The sequence below is a fragment of the Chaetodon auriga genome, chromosome 1 (genome assembly GCF_051107435.1).
Source record: "Chaetodon auriga isolate fChaAug3 chromosome 1, fChaAug3.hap1, whole genome shotgun sequence".
Lineage (NCBI taxonomy): Eukaryota > Metazoa > Chordata > Actinopteri > Chaetodontiformes > Chaetodontidae > Chaetodon > Chaetodon auriga.
Window position 1 is genome coordinate 16307912 of NC_135074.1, and position 15813 is coordinate 16323724.

Here is a 15813-nt window from a genome sequence, read left to right on the forward strand (position 1 = left end):
CACAGGAGCAACTTTATCTTGATGGAGACCTTTTTAAGTCATTGCAGGAAAACACACACAGGTGTAATTAATAACGTAAATAATGAGTGCATTCCATTTAGGTGAGCCTGCTCAGGCCCCTGCTATCAATCAGGCTGGCTGCTGGGATTCTTAATGGAGCTGAGCCATCGCTAATGTTATTACTTCCACCTGTGCTTTTCTTAGTATGACAAGTCAAAATACCCGCTGTGAAAAATGTCTGTGGAACATTCGCTTTTCCACCTTAAATACGCTTGAAAGCAAACAAGCATGTTGACCATTACATTTTAGATTTGAGGAAATAAAAGATAAAAACATCTTGACATGAGGTTTGGGAATAGTTATAGGCTCTCCTTTAGTTATTCTCTGCAAGTAAAATGATGCAAATGAACAGGTGAAGTTGCAGAAATGCAGGTTTATGCAGTTTATCTGAAGCTGCTGAAGTTGGAATCATCTCTCTTGATCCATTAATCCTCCTTATGAATTAATAAGCATTTTATTTTATACATGTTAATCAACATTAGTGCCTTTTGACCTGAGTCTTATGCAGTGTGGTTTTTTTCCTCAAAGTTATAAGGTGTAGACCTCAGTGTAGTCTTCAGCACCACAGTACACTGCAGTATGAAGGGTTAAGCGTATTGAACTCCTCAGCAATCAGCACAGAAATCACTCCTCCAAGTTCAAGACAGCGCTGCATTTTATTTCACTGCTCTGCTCTGATGCTAACGTGCCGTCTGTCTAATATTAATATTGAATTGGCCACTCAGCCATTACACTCCCAGAAAGTCTGAACTTCCTCAGAAGATCTTTCATCAAAGCTAAAAAATACATACTAAATTTATTTAGTCCCCTCAGTGCTAGAAATGTTATTTGAAACCAGCTAAAGAGTTTTATTTTCAGAGTCTTGAAGGTTTTCTGCGGTGACTGCAGTGTCTGTTCAAGAATATCTGCTAAAAAAAAGTCAAGCCATTTGACTGATTCTAAAGGTCGTTCGTGCTTTTACATCATTTAGACTGTTCCAACTCTTCACTGCTGATATAATGGTTGTTAATGTGATCGTTTATTTTAGGGACCTCAGTATTAGTCTCACCACAGCTTGCACCATAGTCAGCACTTAACAAGGCAGCACTTGGACAGTGCAGTCAGCTGGGGGGGGACAACATTTAACAAATGTGGCTTAATTATAAGCATATTTTTGAGTGATATTTGAGGTACAGGCCGTCGTTCATTTAGCAGATTAATTGTTATTCTTTTCTCATGTAGGCTGTAACGGCTGAGGGAGACACGGATGTGGAAGCTCTGTTCATTCTTTGGTCAGCACGTTTGGTTCCACTTTGAGGGACTTTACAGTATCTCTGTGCATATCAAATGTACTTGTTACCATATTTTGGAACCCTTTTGTGCAGATAAAGATCATTAACATAATACAGAAGCCTTGTAAAAATGTTGAATATATTCACATCAAATCCAAAGATTTTTTTTTGGTTCTGGAATAATTCATTCCGCTCAGCAGAACTGTGTCCATATCCTTTATTCACTGAATTGTTGCCGCACTTTAATTTCTGAATTTACATAATTAGACCCTGAAGTTTGGCTGCTGTTTGTCCACTTTCACCAAAAGGGTTTAAGGCAGCAGATACGATCGCTCATGTGAGAGTGGAGGGAATGTGGCCCCTGCCACTTTTTCTAAAGAGCTTGCTGAAAGCCCTGAATAATGGCTCTCAGGTGTGTTTAACTGAGCCTGCAGCGGAAAGAGACACTCGATAGAAACATTATTGTAATGTATCCTGTGTATAGAGAGTTGCAGATACACGAAGAAATGAATGTAGTGTCGGCCTATTCAGCCAGTACAGTGTACCAGTTATGATTTAATTACCAGTCAGTGTTCAGTGTCTGACTACCAGTTGACAAATCTCTCACATATCATTATATTGCTTAATCCTAAATGAGTCAAGCTCGAGCTCAGGGACAAGGACGGTGGAAAACAGGCTCTGTGAGCAGTAATAGGAATGGACAGAGTGCAACAACATGAGCCATGACTACAGCGTCCTGAGCAGCATCAGGACAGAAGTCAGTGTGTCGACATGTCAGGCTGAAAAAGACGAGGAGCCTCAGCGTCACTGGAAAGGCTGACTTTTATTTGGAGCGAGAGAGAGAGGGAGAGAGAGAGAGAGAGAGAGAGAGAGAGCAAGATACAGAGCAGGACAGAGAAAAATAGGTTTTGAGAGTGTGCTCAGCCTCCCTTGAGTCATTGTATTGCCCAAAGCTGTTTTTTCCTTCAAGTATATGTCTTCTATCATTTTATCAATGAAAAGGGAGAGATTACTGGTGTCAGAGGGCTGCTGCATTCTCAAAACAATTGATAAAAACGTTCCAAACGTAAACAAGTGTTGATGTGGCAGTTGCTAGACGTGCACTTTAAATCATAGCAACAAAACAAAAAGATTTCTTAACTAGAAATGACTCAGCAGCATGGCAGGCATTCATGCTCCAGGCTGCACCATCTGAAATGTGTTAATTTTTTTTAGGTAATAAAACACTTTTTAGAAATCTGACTTTGGATCTGCAAAATACACAAAGTGAAAGACGGTCCTGTGAATCGGGGATGTGTGCCAAGTTCACTCTCACCGATAATAAATACCCTGTATTGCAATGTTAAGAAATACTTAAAATCGAATCTGTGTAACGTTTGCTGAACAGCACCCACGGTGGCAACAAATGACAATTACAAGATTATCATCAGTACTGACATCAAGTGTAACACCAGAACAAGTATATAAAAGTCCAACGAGTCAGCAGTGGATAACATTATTGTTAGCAATATTAGCTAACATTAGCCACCATCAGCTACTGGTCATACCACATGTAGACAGCAGTGGAATGTAACTAAATACATTTACTCAAGTACTACTAAAGTACATGTACTTTGCTTGAGTAATTTCTTTTCATGTTACCGTCTTACTTTACTTTCTTACTTTTATTATTGTACTTCTTACTTCACTACATTTGACAGCTTTAGTCATCACTTAGTTCACAAATTAAGATTTTTGCACAGAAAACATTTGAAAATATTTAAAGTAGAACTGAAGCAAGTTGTAGATCAATGGATTGACGAGAAATTCATTTGCAACTATTTTGATAATCATTTAGTAGTTTCTTATTTCTTGTGTTAAATAATTGTAATTAATTTTTTCAAAATTTCAAGGTTTGGACCGTTGGCTGCATGAAAAAGCATTGTGAACGTGTCACTTTGGGCTTACTACTGATTTTTTACAAATGAAACAGTCGAATAATTAAGAAAATAATCTGCAGATTAACCCATAATGAAAATAATGATTAGTTTCAGGCCTCTGCAAAATGGTTCAAATTAACCACTTCTGCTTTTGCATTAATAACAGATCTGACATATTATAGTAAAACAGTCACAGGGGACATTTCTCTACATTGAATACTTTTACTTTCAATACAAGTACATTTTTCTGATTATACTTCCATACTTTTGCTAAAGTACACATTTCAATGCAGGACTTTTACATGTGTGGTATTAGGAATTTTTACTTAAGTGAAGGATCTCAATTCTTCATCCACCACTGTAAGTAGGGCTTTAGCAGCAAACAGCAGAGTGTGTTGAACTGAGGCAGAGTGAGTTATTTTACTTATGAATCCATTTATTCATTTGTATGAAGAAGAGTTTCTTGTCTCTTCTTTCACAAATTGCCGTCTGGCTTTAAACAATCCCTGGAATCAGGCCACAGACTAATGATATGTTTCTTGGTCTTCTTGGAAACAGTCAAGCAGGACCAAAAGCATATACTGTAACCTCCTTGTCAGGAGTAATAAATGAGTGACTGACTGAGAGTACATCTCTTTTAATACCATGTACACGTCTCTGCGTGGTTGCGGGGTTAAGTGTCTGCTGGGCTGTGTTCCAGACAGCTGATGCGTGTCTCAGCCTGCTGTGCTGTTTGCACCCTCTGAAAAAACATTAAAAAAGCATAGTGCTGTGTGTGACATCCTGCCTCCCATCCATACTGTCACCTCAGCAGTGCTTGGCATCAGTTGCCACCCTCCTCCTCCAGCCCTGCACAGACATGCTGCCTCCACACACAGACAAAAACTACACAGAGGGTATGTGGGATACATATGTTAAAATAGCGTTATTCAATCAAAATGCTCTACTTCCAGACTGCCACCTCGCTAAAGCTCTTATTTTTAATTTTGGTACAACAACAACAGCTCTAAGCAGTTGTATATGCAGCCATAAACAGCCACAGCATAGGAGGGACGTCTTCAGAGGCAGTTGACCAGGCTCCTTGAATTTGTTTCTCTGCTCCGAGGCTTCTGTCCACCTCACTATTGAATTATACTCTCTTGTTTACCATTTTCCACACGGAAGAGAACAAAAACCGCTGAAAGCAAAAGGAGAAGCAGTGTATAATATGAGTGGAGCAGTGTCATGTCTGTGTCCTGGTAGCTTAAAGATAGTGCTGGCTGCAGAGGGGCAAAAAAAATGAGTGTGGAAATGAGGTCTGTGCTTCGTGTGTGCGGAAGGTTTTAAGGACGAGTCAGGATCATGGAGCTGTGTCTCGACTAAAGAAGTGTAACATTTAACATTTTATTCATCACATGCTTGGATATCAGTGTCTCACTGGAGGTTATCATCTCATTGTTATTTGACCCCATTAACAATCAGTTTCCCCCTTTTATTTTACAGTGGCTCTAAAGTAGAAAGAATTTCTCATTCCACACCGCCTGACATCATATGCAGCTTTCCTGTGTCAGCATAGAAAATGTTGGTTTGTTAAAGGTTATTTTGTAACATTTTCCTTTTAAAATGTCAAAAATGTCTCGACCTTTATTATGTATATAGTGAGTTGTGTAGTTACATTATCCAAAATGTTCAGACCCAGAGAAATCATTTCGTTCAGGGGTAACAGTGCGTTTCATTTGGCTGTCTGTTAGTGGAAACATGGGAAACAGCAGAGGGGAAGGGAGGAAATCGATGAATGAGGCTAAATGTAACTAAATAAAACTTTAATACCTTACCTCGTCGTGAACATCTCTGTGTCTGAGTCACATCATCGGCACTGGTGTTTGTTTACCTATGAGGACAACAACTCCCATGATCCCATGCTGCCTCACAACAGCATCAAACTATGTCCTCTCTTATTGCTTTGATTTCTGCCATAGCAGCAGAAATGACATACTATGAATGGAAGCTTTTACTGAACTCACACAGCAGTAACTAATAATTATTTTCATGATACTTTGATTTTTCAGCCTTTAAAATGTCAGAATTGACAAAAAAAAATGCACATCACAACTTTCCATGAGCCGAGGCAACGTCTTAAAATTCCTTTCTTTGTCTCACCAGGAGCCCAGGAGCATGAAAATCTGCTTGATGAATGACAAAAAACAATTATCGAAATTGTCCACTTCTATGCAATATCAAGTTGACTTAAAACCACCAACTCTTACAGAGTTAAGTAGTACTTGTAGTAATGTGGCATCATCTGTTATCTGCTTTCAAGGCTGAAGGGAGGAGGAATCATTAAGATAAATTACTGTTGTGGGAAAACCGTCGGGCTTGCAGGCTGCAGACACTTCAGTGCAAATTCAATCATTTTCTCCTTCTGGTACCCCTTTGTTTTTTTTACCCAGCTGCTGGTCTTGGTGGGTCTGCGTTCTTTTTCCTTATCACTCTCTGACTCTGTCACAATGAGCATTTATGTGCATCTTGTCCTCTCTCGTCCACGGTTAAAATCGTCCCATATGCTCAGTGCTGTCGGAGCAGGTGGCAAACCACAGGTGGAACCCACACCTCCGCTCGGACTGGCCTCCGCCCCGCGCACCCAAATTCTCGTTGTCAGTGGGCTTGCTATGCAGGGGAGGGAGGGGGCCAGGAAGTTCTCTCTCACTCTGAAAACCGAGTGGTTTGACTGATTGACCTTTTAGCGGCCTTGAAGCAGGACGCATACCCTTCTTATCTCGGTTTTCTTTTGTGAATACAGAAATACATTTCCCTTCTTCCCACTCTTTGTTTTATTCCGCCGTTTTTTTAAGAATGGATTAAGAATTGCGGTGTTGCAATTTCACTAATCACATTTTAACACATTAGTGATTCATTGAAGAAAAGGAATTAAGTGGGATCATTTATACAGCATGAAGGAACTGTTTTAAAGAAATTAATAATGGCAGTTAATGAAATTCAGAGATTTATTCCTCTGAAAACAAATTTAAAAAATCATTGTGCCACTTCTCTGGGATGCTGGTGACATTTAATAATACATTAGGAATTAGCGACCTGGAATTTTTACTGAATTTGTAGATATTAAATCCTAGTGCAGTGCTCATTTAATGGTTGGCAAATATCTAAAGACAGAAAAACTGTTTTCAGATAGCTTTACAGTGCCAGCTGTGTGAGTACACAGTGCCTTAGGCTAATCATCATGTGTGTAATTCAGAAAGCATGCACTCAAGGGCCTCAGTAATTTCCACAGTATGCGCTGGACAATTCCCTGAATTTTACAGTTTATGTTCAAAGCATGCATTCATTTAAGCGAAACTGGACAACAGTAGGCGGAAAAATTACTGATTTATGAAAATCTAGTATCCCTTTGCAACCCATGTAGACGTTTGCCCTTCTACTCAGTTTCTCTTGACACTGAAGGAGTTGTATGTGAGTGCTAGCTGGATGCACTTCAGCAGGGGAAACATGCTGAGGGGGTGGGAGGTGTGACAGGACTGCAAAGCTTTATAAATGGATAAAAGAACCCCTATATGGATGTGTCGAGGATGTGCGGAGAATAAAAGGAGAGGACGGGGCAGCAATGGATGAGAGACAACTCCATGTCAGCCGTGTTGGTGCATTAATCCCCTCCAGCATCTTCATGATAGTTCCTGTAATGTAAACCTCTCTCTCTCTCTCTCTCTCTCTCTCTCTCTCTCTCTCTTTCTGCCTTTTACTGAGGCATCATTTCTGCAACGGTGCGAAACACTGTAACATGAGTCCATTGTGTGTTTTTAGAAGCAGCATTATCTTAGCTATACTTGTGCACACAGCTGCAATCTCTTGAATAATTCTATTTGTTCCACTTTGAAGACTGTCTCTTTTTCTCTCCTTTGGGAATACATAAGTGTCTGCCCTTGGTGTACTGTCTGTGGCTATTAGAAAGATGTGTTTACACCAAACCTGGTGTGTGAGTAGTATTTATGATGTGTTTTCACCTTGGCACATACTGGAGGTTAAAGTGATTACTGCTCAGCAGTCAATTAAAAACTCATACTTGAAAGTGAATTCATTATTTATTATACGTTTGACAGCTTATCTAACACCGTCAGATTTGATCCTGTCAGCTCAGGTATCTGTAAATGTGTACAGGTTGAACCAGGTCTCTTAGTTGGTGGGGTGGCATACCTGGCTCTTCGTAATGCCTTCATCTGTCATGTCTAGAGAGGGTAATTCCATGCTGACATGCGGGCTGAATGAATGTGCACACTGCTTAGGCAATCAGATTTTTCATGCTACCAGTTAATAGGACAGACCCTCAACATGTCAGTTTATACAGTTTTTGGCTTATAGACAGCAGGAACTTGGTACCACTTTCTAATGAAACACCCTTTATGATGGGTTAGATAAATCTTTGACTAATGCTTCATAGATCAGTTCTAAGCTGTCAATAAGAGCAGGCTTTGGGGAACCACATTAAGAAAACAAAAACAACAAAAACAACAACAAAAAACCTAGAATGACACCTTCTCTTCACTTCTGAATTGCTCCTAGGAAGACCCTCCAACTGTTATTTGACTTGCTTCCTAGAAAACAGCTGCAGAGAATCTGAACCAAAACTCATTTATTAACAATTCATTAACATTCACAGCTGCAGGCTCAGGTATGATGGGTATTGATGAAGGGATTTCTTACATTTATAGCTGCATCCTTACCAAATTGAAAAGATAAACAACACTCAGAGGGGGTTTATCACAATTAGCAATGTTAGCTTTTTTGCAGATATCAGTGTATATGTCGGCTGATAAGTAACCACATTAAAACTGTTTGCTTATGTATTTCTATTTTATTTTTTAAAACTCCCAAATATCATTACTGATGTCAACCTCTAGAAATGCAGTGCTGGTCCGACTTTAATCACAACCTGGCAACTCAAATGTTGTCTCATAACTGCTCTATAAGAGATTAGTAAATGGTCTACAAACCATTGACGAGGCCATTTGTTACAGCATTTCAGTGGACTCACCTGAAATAGAGTTAAATATAACTTCAGCATTAAAAGTAGGCCTATGCTGCTGTGGTTACATTATTAATCTGTCTTTTCATTTTCTTTTCTGTTAACAGAAAAGCCTACCTATGATGCCTCCGGCTCTTCTTTACAAAGCAACCCTGCAGCCGCAGCTGCTCCTGCTCATCCATTGGCTGAGCTGTCAGTGGCAGAGGAGGTGCCTTTCTCAGTTGTCCATCCAGATGGCGACTCAGATTCTGAGGGGGAGGGTTTGTCAGGGCAGCCTGCCTTTTCTTCTGTCTTAACTGTCATGGCAGGAACTGTCAAACATCAGGTGAGCATTGATCAAAGTAGAACCTCGCCGACTATCACCAGGGACGAGACCCACACCACCCAATGGCCTTCACATAGTTCCAGCCAGGGCTCAGAGATGTCCTCCTCATCGTCGTCTATGGGAGACAGGATCCTCGCCGCCAGCTCAGGTCTGACTTCCAACACGTCTCACCAACGCACCACACCACCCCAGGCTGTTACCATGGCATCGCCTGTCACTAGGCCATCTCATGTGTCCTTTATGGATGGAAACAGGGATGTGTCATCGTTTTCATCATTGACAGTATCATCTTCTTCATTATCATCATCAGTGTCTCCATCAGCTCCATCCACCTCTGTGCTATCGGCCATAGCATCTGTATTGTCTCAACCATCTTCTGCTGGGTGGATGAACAATGCTGCTGCTTCATCTCAAAGGCAAAGGATCGCATCCAGCCCTGCCCCTCAGACGACAGCAACATTATCACCAGCAGGGTCTCAGGGTTGGACCGACAGTCTAACAACTACACAACCCACCACTCATTCAGTTATTGGCCTAACAGCGGCTACACAGGGACTGCTAAAAATAACAACCAAACCCCCCCATTTTCCAAGTGAAACCAGCATTGGAAAGAGCAATAAAGTGACAAAACACTCATTACACTCACCAGCGGATAAAATCCATGGAGTGACTGGAACATACATAAGAAGTGCAAGAACACAAGTAATCAAGATGCCAGCACCTAGCACATATACATCATATTCTACTCCTAACCACGAACAAAATCTTTTAAACATTTCATACAGACCCACTCAAACCCAGAACCTCGGTATGAGCTCAGTATCGGCCAATAATCTTCAAATTAGCACCTCATTTCCCACCAATCAAGAGAGTCGAGCTGTTCAAAGGCAGCAGGGAGCTTTACAAAATCCCACATCAGCTCTGCACTCTGCCCATCCCAAAGGCTATTCAGTTTCTAGTCATGTCACACAGCAGATGTTAAATCAAACGACATATGTGGAGAAGGAAAGCAAGACAGCCGTTAGTAGTCAGACTTTTGGTCACCAAAGTGCTGGAGATGCAATCCTGTCGCCTCTCAGTTCACAGGTTGTAAATCCAACTGTATCACCAACAATGAAGTTCAGACCCACACAGTCATTTTTTACGGTTTCCTCCCAGACCCCACCAGGTGAAACATCTCTCTCTGAAACTGCATTCGCTAAGCTAACACCTATCCACTCTGGCATGGTGTCCTTAGAGCATGCATCTAATCCTGATGATTTACTCATGGCAGCAGGTCACGGCAACCCCAGAGTTACTGCCATCAATATAAATTACAACCAGGGAGAGATAGCAGAAGCAGAGCTCCAATCTCTTTCCGCTCAAACCCACCTGAGTAAGTCACTTTCACACGGGCAGCCAAGGCCAGAGTCCACTGCTGGTTCCATCTTCAGCTCAATCACCAGCTCAGGCACAACCTCCTCCACATCAGAGTCAGATTCACTTCATTTGCCAAGTAATCGAGTCTTAAACGTTCAAGCCTTTTTAACACAAACAGGGTCTCCCAAAGGCATAACTCAGGAGCCTACAGGATGGTCGATGCCAAAAATGAGTAACAGTAAGACAATGTCTCTTTCTGGTTCAGCGTTGCCAGCAACCTATAAAACCATGTACGAAAATCTTTCACGTCCCACTCGTCCTACATACTTACTGCCCTCTTTTCTCAGGCACAACAACACTGAACGTAACACTGGTCTGTCTGCCAATAGTGAAATTAATTTTGCAGACCAAGCCAAAGCCTCATTATCATCCAGTACTACCCCCTCACAAAGACCATTTCAAACAAGATCTTTACTTGCATTTCCCCACAAGCTTTATACAACATCTGGTCTAACTCAACCTCCTAACAAATCTCACCAGACAGTGTCCTCGGCTGAAATCCCGCATCATATCATAACATCCGAGAGAGCCCATCACAGCATACCTTCAACTTTAGAGGTAGAAATAAGTGCAGGAAATAGTAAAACATCACCAGCCTCTGATGTTCATGTGACATATGGAAAGATGCTTGCTGAGAGCTTCCACAGTCGTGCTGCAAAGAGTTCAGCTTCTCCTTTATTTGATAGAAATGAAGAGTCAACTCTAATCAGAGACACTGCGTTTAACAAGAGGGGTGTTCCATCAGGGCAGTTCACAGCACAGTCTCCATCTTTCATGACTACAAAAGATTTCTTTGTGTTGAATAAAGGCTCTGAAGATTCTGGCAAAGCATCATCCACTGGATTACCTTTTTCTTCAGCACCTTTTGATGCTGCATTAGAAACTCTTAAAAGTCTTTCTCATAAAGACGATGTGACACTCATGGGCCATTATGAGCAGTCTGCTCCCTCCTCCTGGTCAGAAATCACCCTAACAGCAAGGACAAACTCCACTTCTCACTCTCCGGCATCAATCACCAGTGTAAGAAGCGATAAATCTAATTTTTATTTAGGCGCACAAACAAGCATTCCCTCTACTGCCTCCTCTGCTGCAACCACTTCCTCCATTGATGGACAAAACAGCAGTGAGACATTTAGTGCTATTTTCAGCTTTGGCACAAAAATAATGGCACCGTATACAAAGTGGAGAACCAGCAAGCCTGTGTCTTTTCAAAGCGCTGCCTCTAAATTAGACAATACATCTATTGGCTCTGATAGGGCAAATTCTAATTTACAAGCAGATGGACCATCGTATGAACATCCAAATCTGGAAGGCGGACAAGAGCGTAATGTGCATATATTGAATTCAACTGATCCAACTGTAGTCGCCAGTGATCCACATTCTCTTTATCCAACTGCTGGAGAACATCCATCTTTTACATATGTTAAAGGCACACCAGGAGATAAAGAACAGAGTCTGAACGTGTCCCCAGCTAATCTCAGATCTGCTGTGGATGCCACTGTACAGCAAGCAGTCACTGTAAACACTGCTGCTCCATCATCGCGGGGTTCAGATGGTTTTCTGCCCCTCTCACACACAACTACTGACTCTGTAGCATCTTCACAAGCTTCTTCTCTTGAATTGATGTATAAGAGCAAGCCCAGCCTCCCTCTGGCAGATGCTGACTCTCTTGAATCTGCATTTGATACTGCTGTCACACTTTCAAACAACCCTGCACTCAGTTTCTCTCACTCTGACAATAACACAACTGCTTTGAAACTGAGGGGGTTAACCCTACCAACAGAGCTGGTGCCATCGTCTTCTTCATTTCATACATCGCCATCGTCTTCAGAGACTTCACTACTGTTATATGGTGGCATCAAAAGTTCTCAGTTGTCCTCCTTACACACGAAACCCCCTACTTCTAAAGCTTCAACATCATCGTCTTTGTCATCATCATCATCATCATCATCATCAACATTACATTCTGCCACCAGATTGTCAATCAAACCAACCATGTACCCAGGCACTGCATCATCACCTGTGTCTATGAAAGCCACATTTCCATCTTTATCACCAAATCTGACCTTATCAGTAGATTCAGAGGAAGTGACCGAGACGTTTGTTGTCCTTGCAGAGACTGGGACGGAGTTAACCGCTGGAACATCCAAAGCAGTTGCGCTCACTTTCCCCAAAGAAAAAGTGGCCAGTCTAGCCCCCTCTCAATCGGTCAGAATTACCCTTTCTGCTGGGCCCACTGAGAGGACGTCTCAGGTATCACCTCTGCCCCCCCGAGAGGACACCACAACAGCCTCTGTCAAGCTCACCACCACAACTGCAGCTTCAACCACCAAAACTAACCCCACCACTACCACGTCTTCCCCAAGAGTCACCACCGCAAGCACACAGTCTGCCACCGCTAGCACACCACAGCCCACACCTGTGACCAGGAGAACGACGACCATTACAACCATCAGGACTCAAACCAGCAGGAGAACGTTCACGCCACCTGTCCCCAGGACAAGCCTTTCCAGGGGGGGTACCACCGTCTTTATTTCCCCTTTCACCACCACCACAGAGGCTCCACCGCAGCAGTGCAACATCACAGAGAGATTGTGGGTGAAAACAGGTAAGCAGTGTTTTTGCCTCAGTTTTAAAAAAAGAGAAGTGGTGTTATTTATCTAACATGTTTGGTCTGGTGTCTGTCTTTGTTTCTTCTTTTTGTCTGTCTGTCTGTCTCCATATCTTTCTCAGTTGTTTCCATCTATGTGAGAAGAAACAGGCTGGACAGCATTCAAAGGCAGAACCTGCGAAGGGGACTAAGTCAGGGCCTCCGAAAAGCTCTGAATGATAGTTCAGCCCAGGCGCAGGTCAGACTCCTCTCAGTTACAGTTGATTAATCAACAAACGTAGCTGTTATAGTATATTTAACATTCATTTATCCATCTAGAGTCAAATATATCCCGTGCAGTCTTTTTTTAAACAAGCGAAATTTCTTGTACATTCTCTGGTTCTCATTAAAACACACTGTGTTCATCCTTGAGGCCCTTGAATGCATCACCTTTCTTATGAAACATGTTGTAAACCAATTTTTGGAAGAATCTGAAACCTGTATGGTTTACCATGTTTGCTTGCTTATCATCTTCTTGCCTTTGTTGCTACATTTGTTGTTGCATTTCTTGATACATTACCGCCACCAATTGTCCATCAGTGGAACAATGCGAAACTGTTGATAGGACTGTGTATCACATCACATGTGCGCACGTGAACATGCATTTGTCTCCCTGTGCATGTGATATCAACAACAAGCAAAAACATTGCTCTGCAGCACCACTAGTTAAAAAGTGGTAGCGGTTCATGTAAGAAGGGTGCACAGTTTCTCTGATACTGATAATGTCACTGATGCGACTCTTAGCAGAATCTTAACCTAAGGGCAGATTTAGAGTAGCATACTTGGTTTATATGCAGAGAATTTTCTCTTCTTACTGGTCAGTATGTGAAACCCACACTGATATTTTGATCTCTACAGTATCAGCCAGCATCAGTACACAGACACAGGTTGAGCAGCTGTGACTTAGAGAAGGCTTAGGATCCAGATGAATGCAAAAATACAATTCAGAAAGAAAGAAAGAGTTTTTGTTAGCCTTGTTTGGGAAGTGTTCAAAGTTCTGCCAGTGCTCTGATGCTGAGACTTTGATTCATTACACTGTCGGAAAAGTTGAATATTGAGTGAAGTAAAAGGTATTCAAATTTATTGCTATCCCAGCCTGTCTGACTTTAATGAACATGTTTATTTGAAGCTTGTATTCTGCATATTATGTGAAGTATATCATAGACATTCATTCCTGTGAAGCAGTTTGTGATTACGACACATTGACTGACAGCTGCTTGTTCTGCAGACCCAAACTCTCGCTCGGTCTTGGACTCTGACTAAATAATCAAACCATCTTCTAACACTGATGAACAGTGAATGGTTTGTGCCCTCACCAGAAATATGCAGTGAATTAGGCACTTATACCAAGGACCCTCATGTAGGCTATGTGAGAAGAGATGAGGACTAATATAGAAATTAGGTTGACTGAATGTGTCCCAGAAGGCAGCGGGTGATGTCACATATTTGAGTAACTGTACCAACACTAAAACAAGATGTAGATTAGGACTGTGGCAGTGCTGTGGATGAGAACTTTTGCTCCAATTTCCTTATATTTAAAAGAGAGACAGGCTTTTTACTGACAACCAGAGAGTCTACAGAATCCATCCACACTTCACCAAAAGGTAGTCTTAGCAGAGCAGTGGAGACACCAGATTTGGTTTAACAAAAGGCTCAGGAGGAAACCAATCCCATCATTTTCCCCTGCAATAATGACCCAAACAGATCCAGTGCGCCCACAATCTCTATGTCTGTGGATTAGCCATGTGTGGAACCAATCATGGTTCCCATTGTGCCAAAACCATTCTCTCTCTCCAGTAAGCCTCTAATACCTCAGCGTGGTATGACTTTGCATCAGGAGCACCTCTTGGCTATGAGAGGCGAGAAGTAGAAATGCGTGTTTGAGTCAAAATGTGCGCTTTTGTGTAAAACAAAGGGATAAAGAGTTCCTCTGGGAGCGATGTTTGCTAGCTGGTAAAGCAGTGTTCTTTGCATACACTGAACATGTGAAAAAAAGCATAATGGCTAGAATTAAATTTGGTTGTTAAAAAAAAAAAGTCTCCTCCTAGTCTCCAGTGGGTTGAAGTGCTTTTAGAGTGTTGCAATTTTGGGCAAGTGTTAAGTACATCTGTGTCTGCATGTTTCCGCGTGTGCGTGCGTGCGTGTTTACTTGTATGCCTGCAATCCTGTGAAATGTCTCGGCGTGTTGTATTTCTCGATGTGGAAGGATCAGATAATTGAGAGAGAGGCCTGTGTGTTCGTCCTGCCCATGTGAAGGTCAGTCCTCTCACATGTTCACTCTCTCTCTCTCTCTCTGTGGAGTCTCAGGAGGTGTCTTGCTTCGGTGCACTCCTGTCACCCATTTTAACATTGCTTGGGTTCCTTTTAGCAGCACTGCTCTCTCATCCAATGGGAAGCAAGCTGTTGGCAAGGGAAATCGCTTCTGTGTTTAATTATAGGTTATAAATGGTTGGGAGGAGAGCAATGTGCCGTGCTGATGCTGAAAAGATGATGAGAAATAGACTAAATGAACTGAACCACAAGATGAGAAAAACATTTGGCACCTTTGAAAAAGATAAAAGTTAACTATGTTTGTGTCTTGTGCTCAGGCCTCTCCAGTGACTTGAAACTTTTGGAAAACGGCTGAGATCTGTTAGGTTAATCTGTTGACTGACTTGTCTTTCGCACCCTTTGAGATAAAGTTAGTGGGTGTGTTACCAATCTCTGGCTTTCTGGAAATGCAATCTCTTAATAACACCTCTACATGAGTGAAGCCTGTGAGGATGAAGTGATAATAAAGGGCTCTTTTCATGGAGCTCATAACAAAGCTGAATTGTGAGGAGGCAGAGTGGTGGCTCTCAGCTACAGAGACTCCTGGCTCTCAGTGTTTCGGCCAGGGGATCTTGTCAGCACAGGCTTTCAGATGGGGTTTGATAACGAACCTGAATGGTTTCACCTCTCCTTCACACGCACACCTAGTTTCGCCACATCTGTCATCATTTCCTGTCCGGTTTCCATCCATGTACAGTTCACCGAAAAGTCAAACGCCTACTGACAAACACATGGATGTATTTACGTGCCATGAGTTACAACGCACACACACAGATTTCACCTGTGTTTCTGTGTGAACGAGGACGCAGTGAAACCTGGTCTCTTGGGTTAGAAGTGAAGGAACA

At 42.0% G+C, this 15813-nt stretch overlaps 1 protein-coding gene across 1 annotated transcript in view; it reads left to right on the top strand.

Moving 5' to 3' along the window:
* The window catches only part of kiaa1549lb (KIAA1549-like b), a 60214-nt gene that overhangs the window by 16284 nt on the left and 28117 nt on the right, over positions 1 to 15813 (top strand). Inside the window, exons 2-4 of the mRNA XM_076726875.1 lie at positions 8372 to 8737; positions 12125 to 12616; positions 12742 to 12857. Coding sequence (XP_076582990.1) covers positions 8372 to 8737; positions 12125 to 12616; positions 12742 to 12857 — 974 coding nt within the window. The remainder of the gene's footprint in view (positions 1 to 8371; positions 8738 to 12124; positions 12617 to 12741; positions 12858 to 15813) is intronic.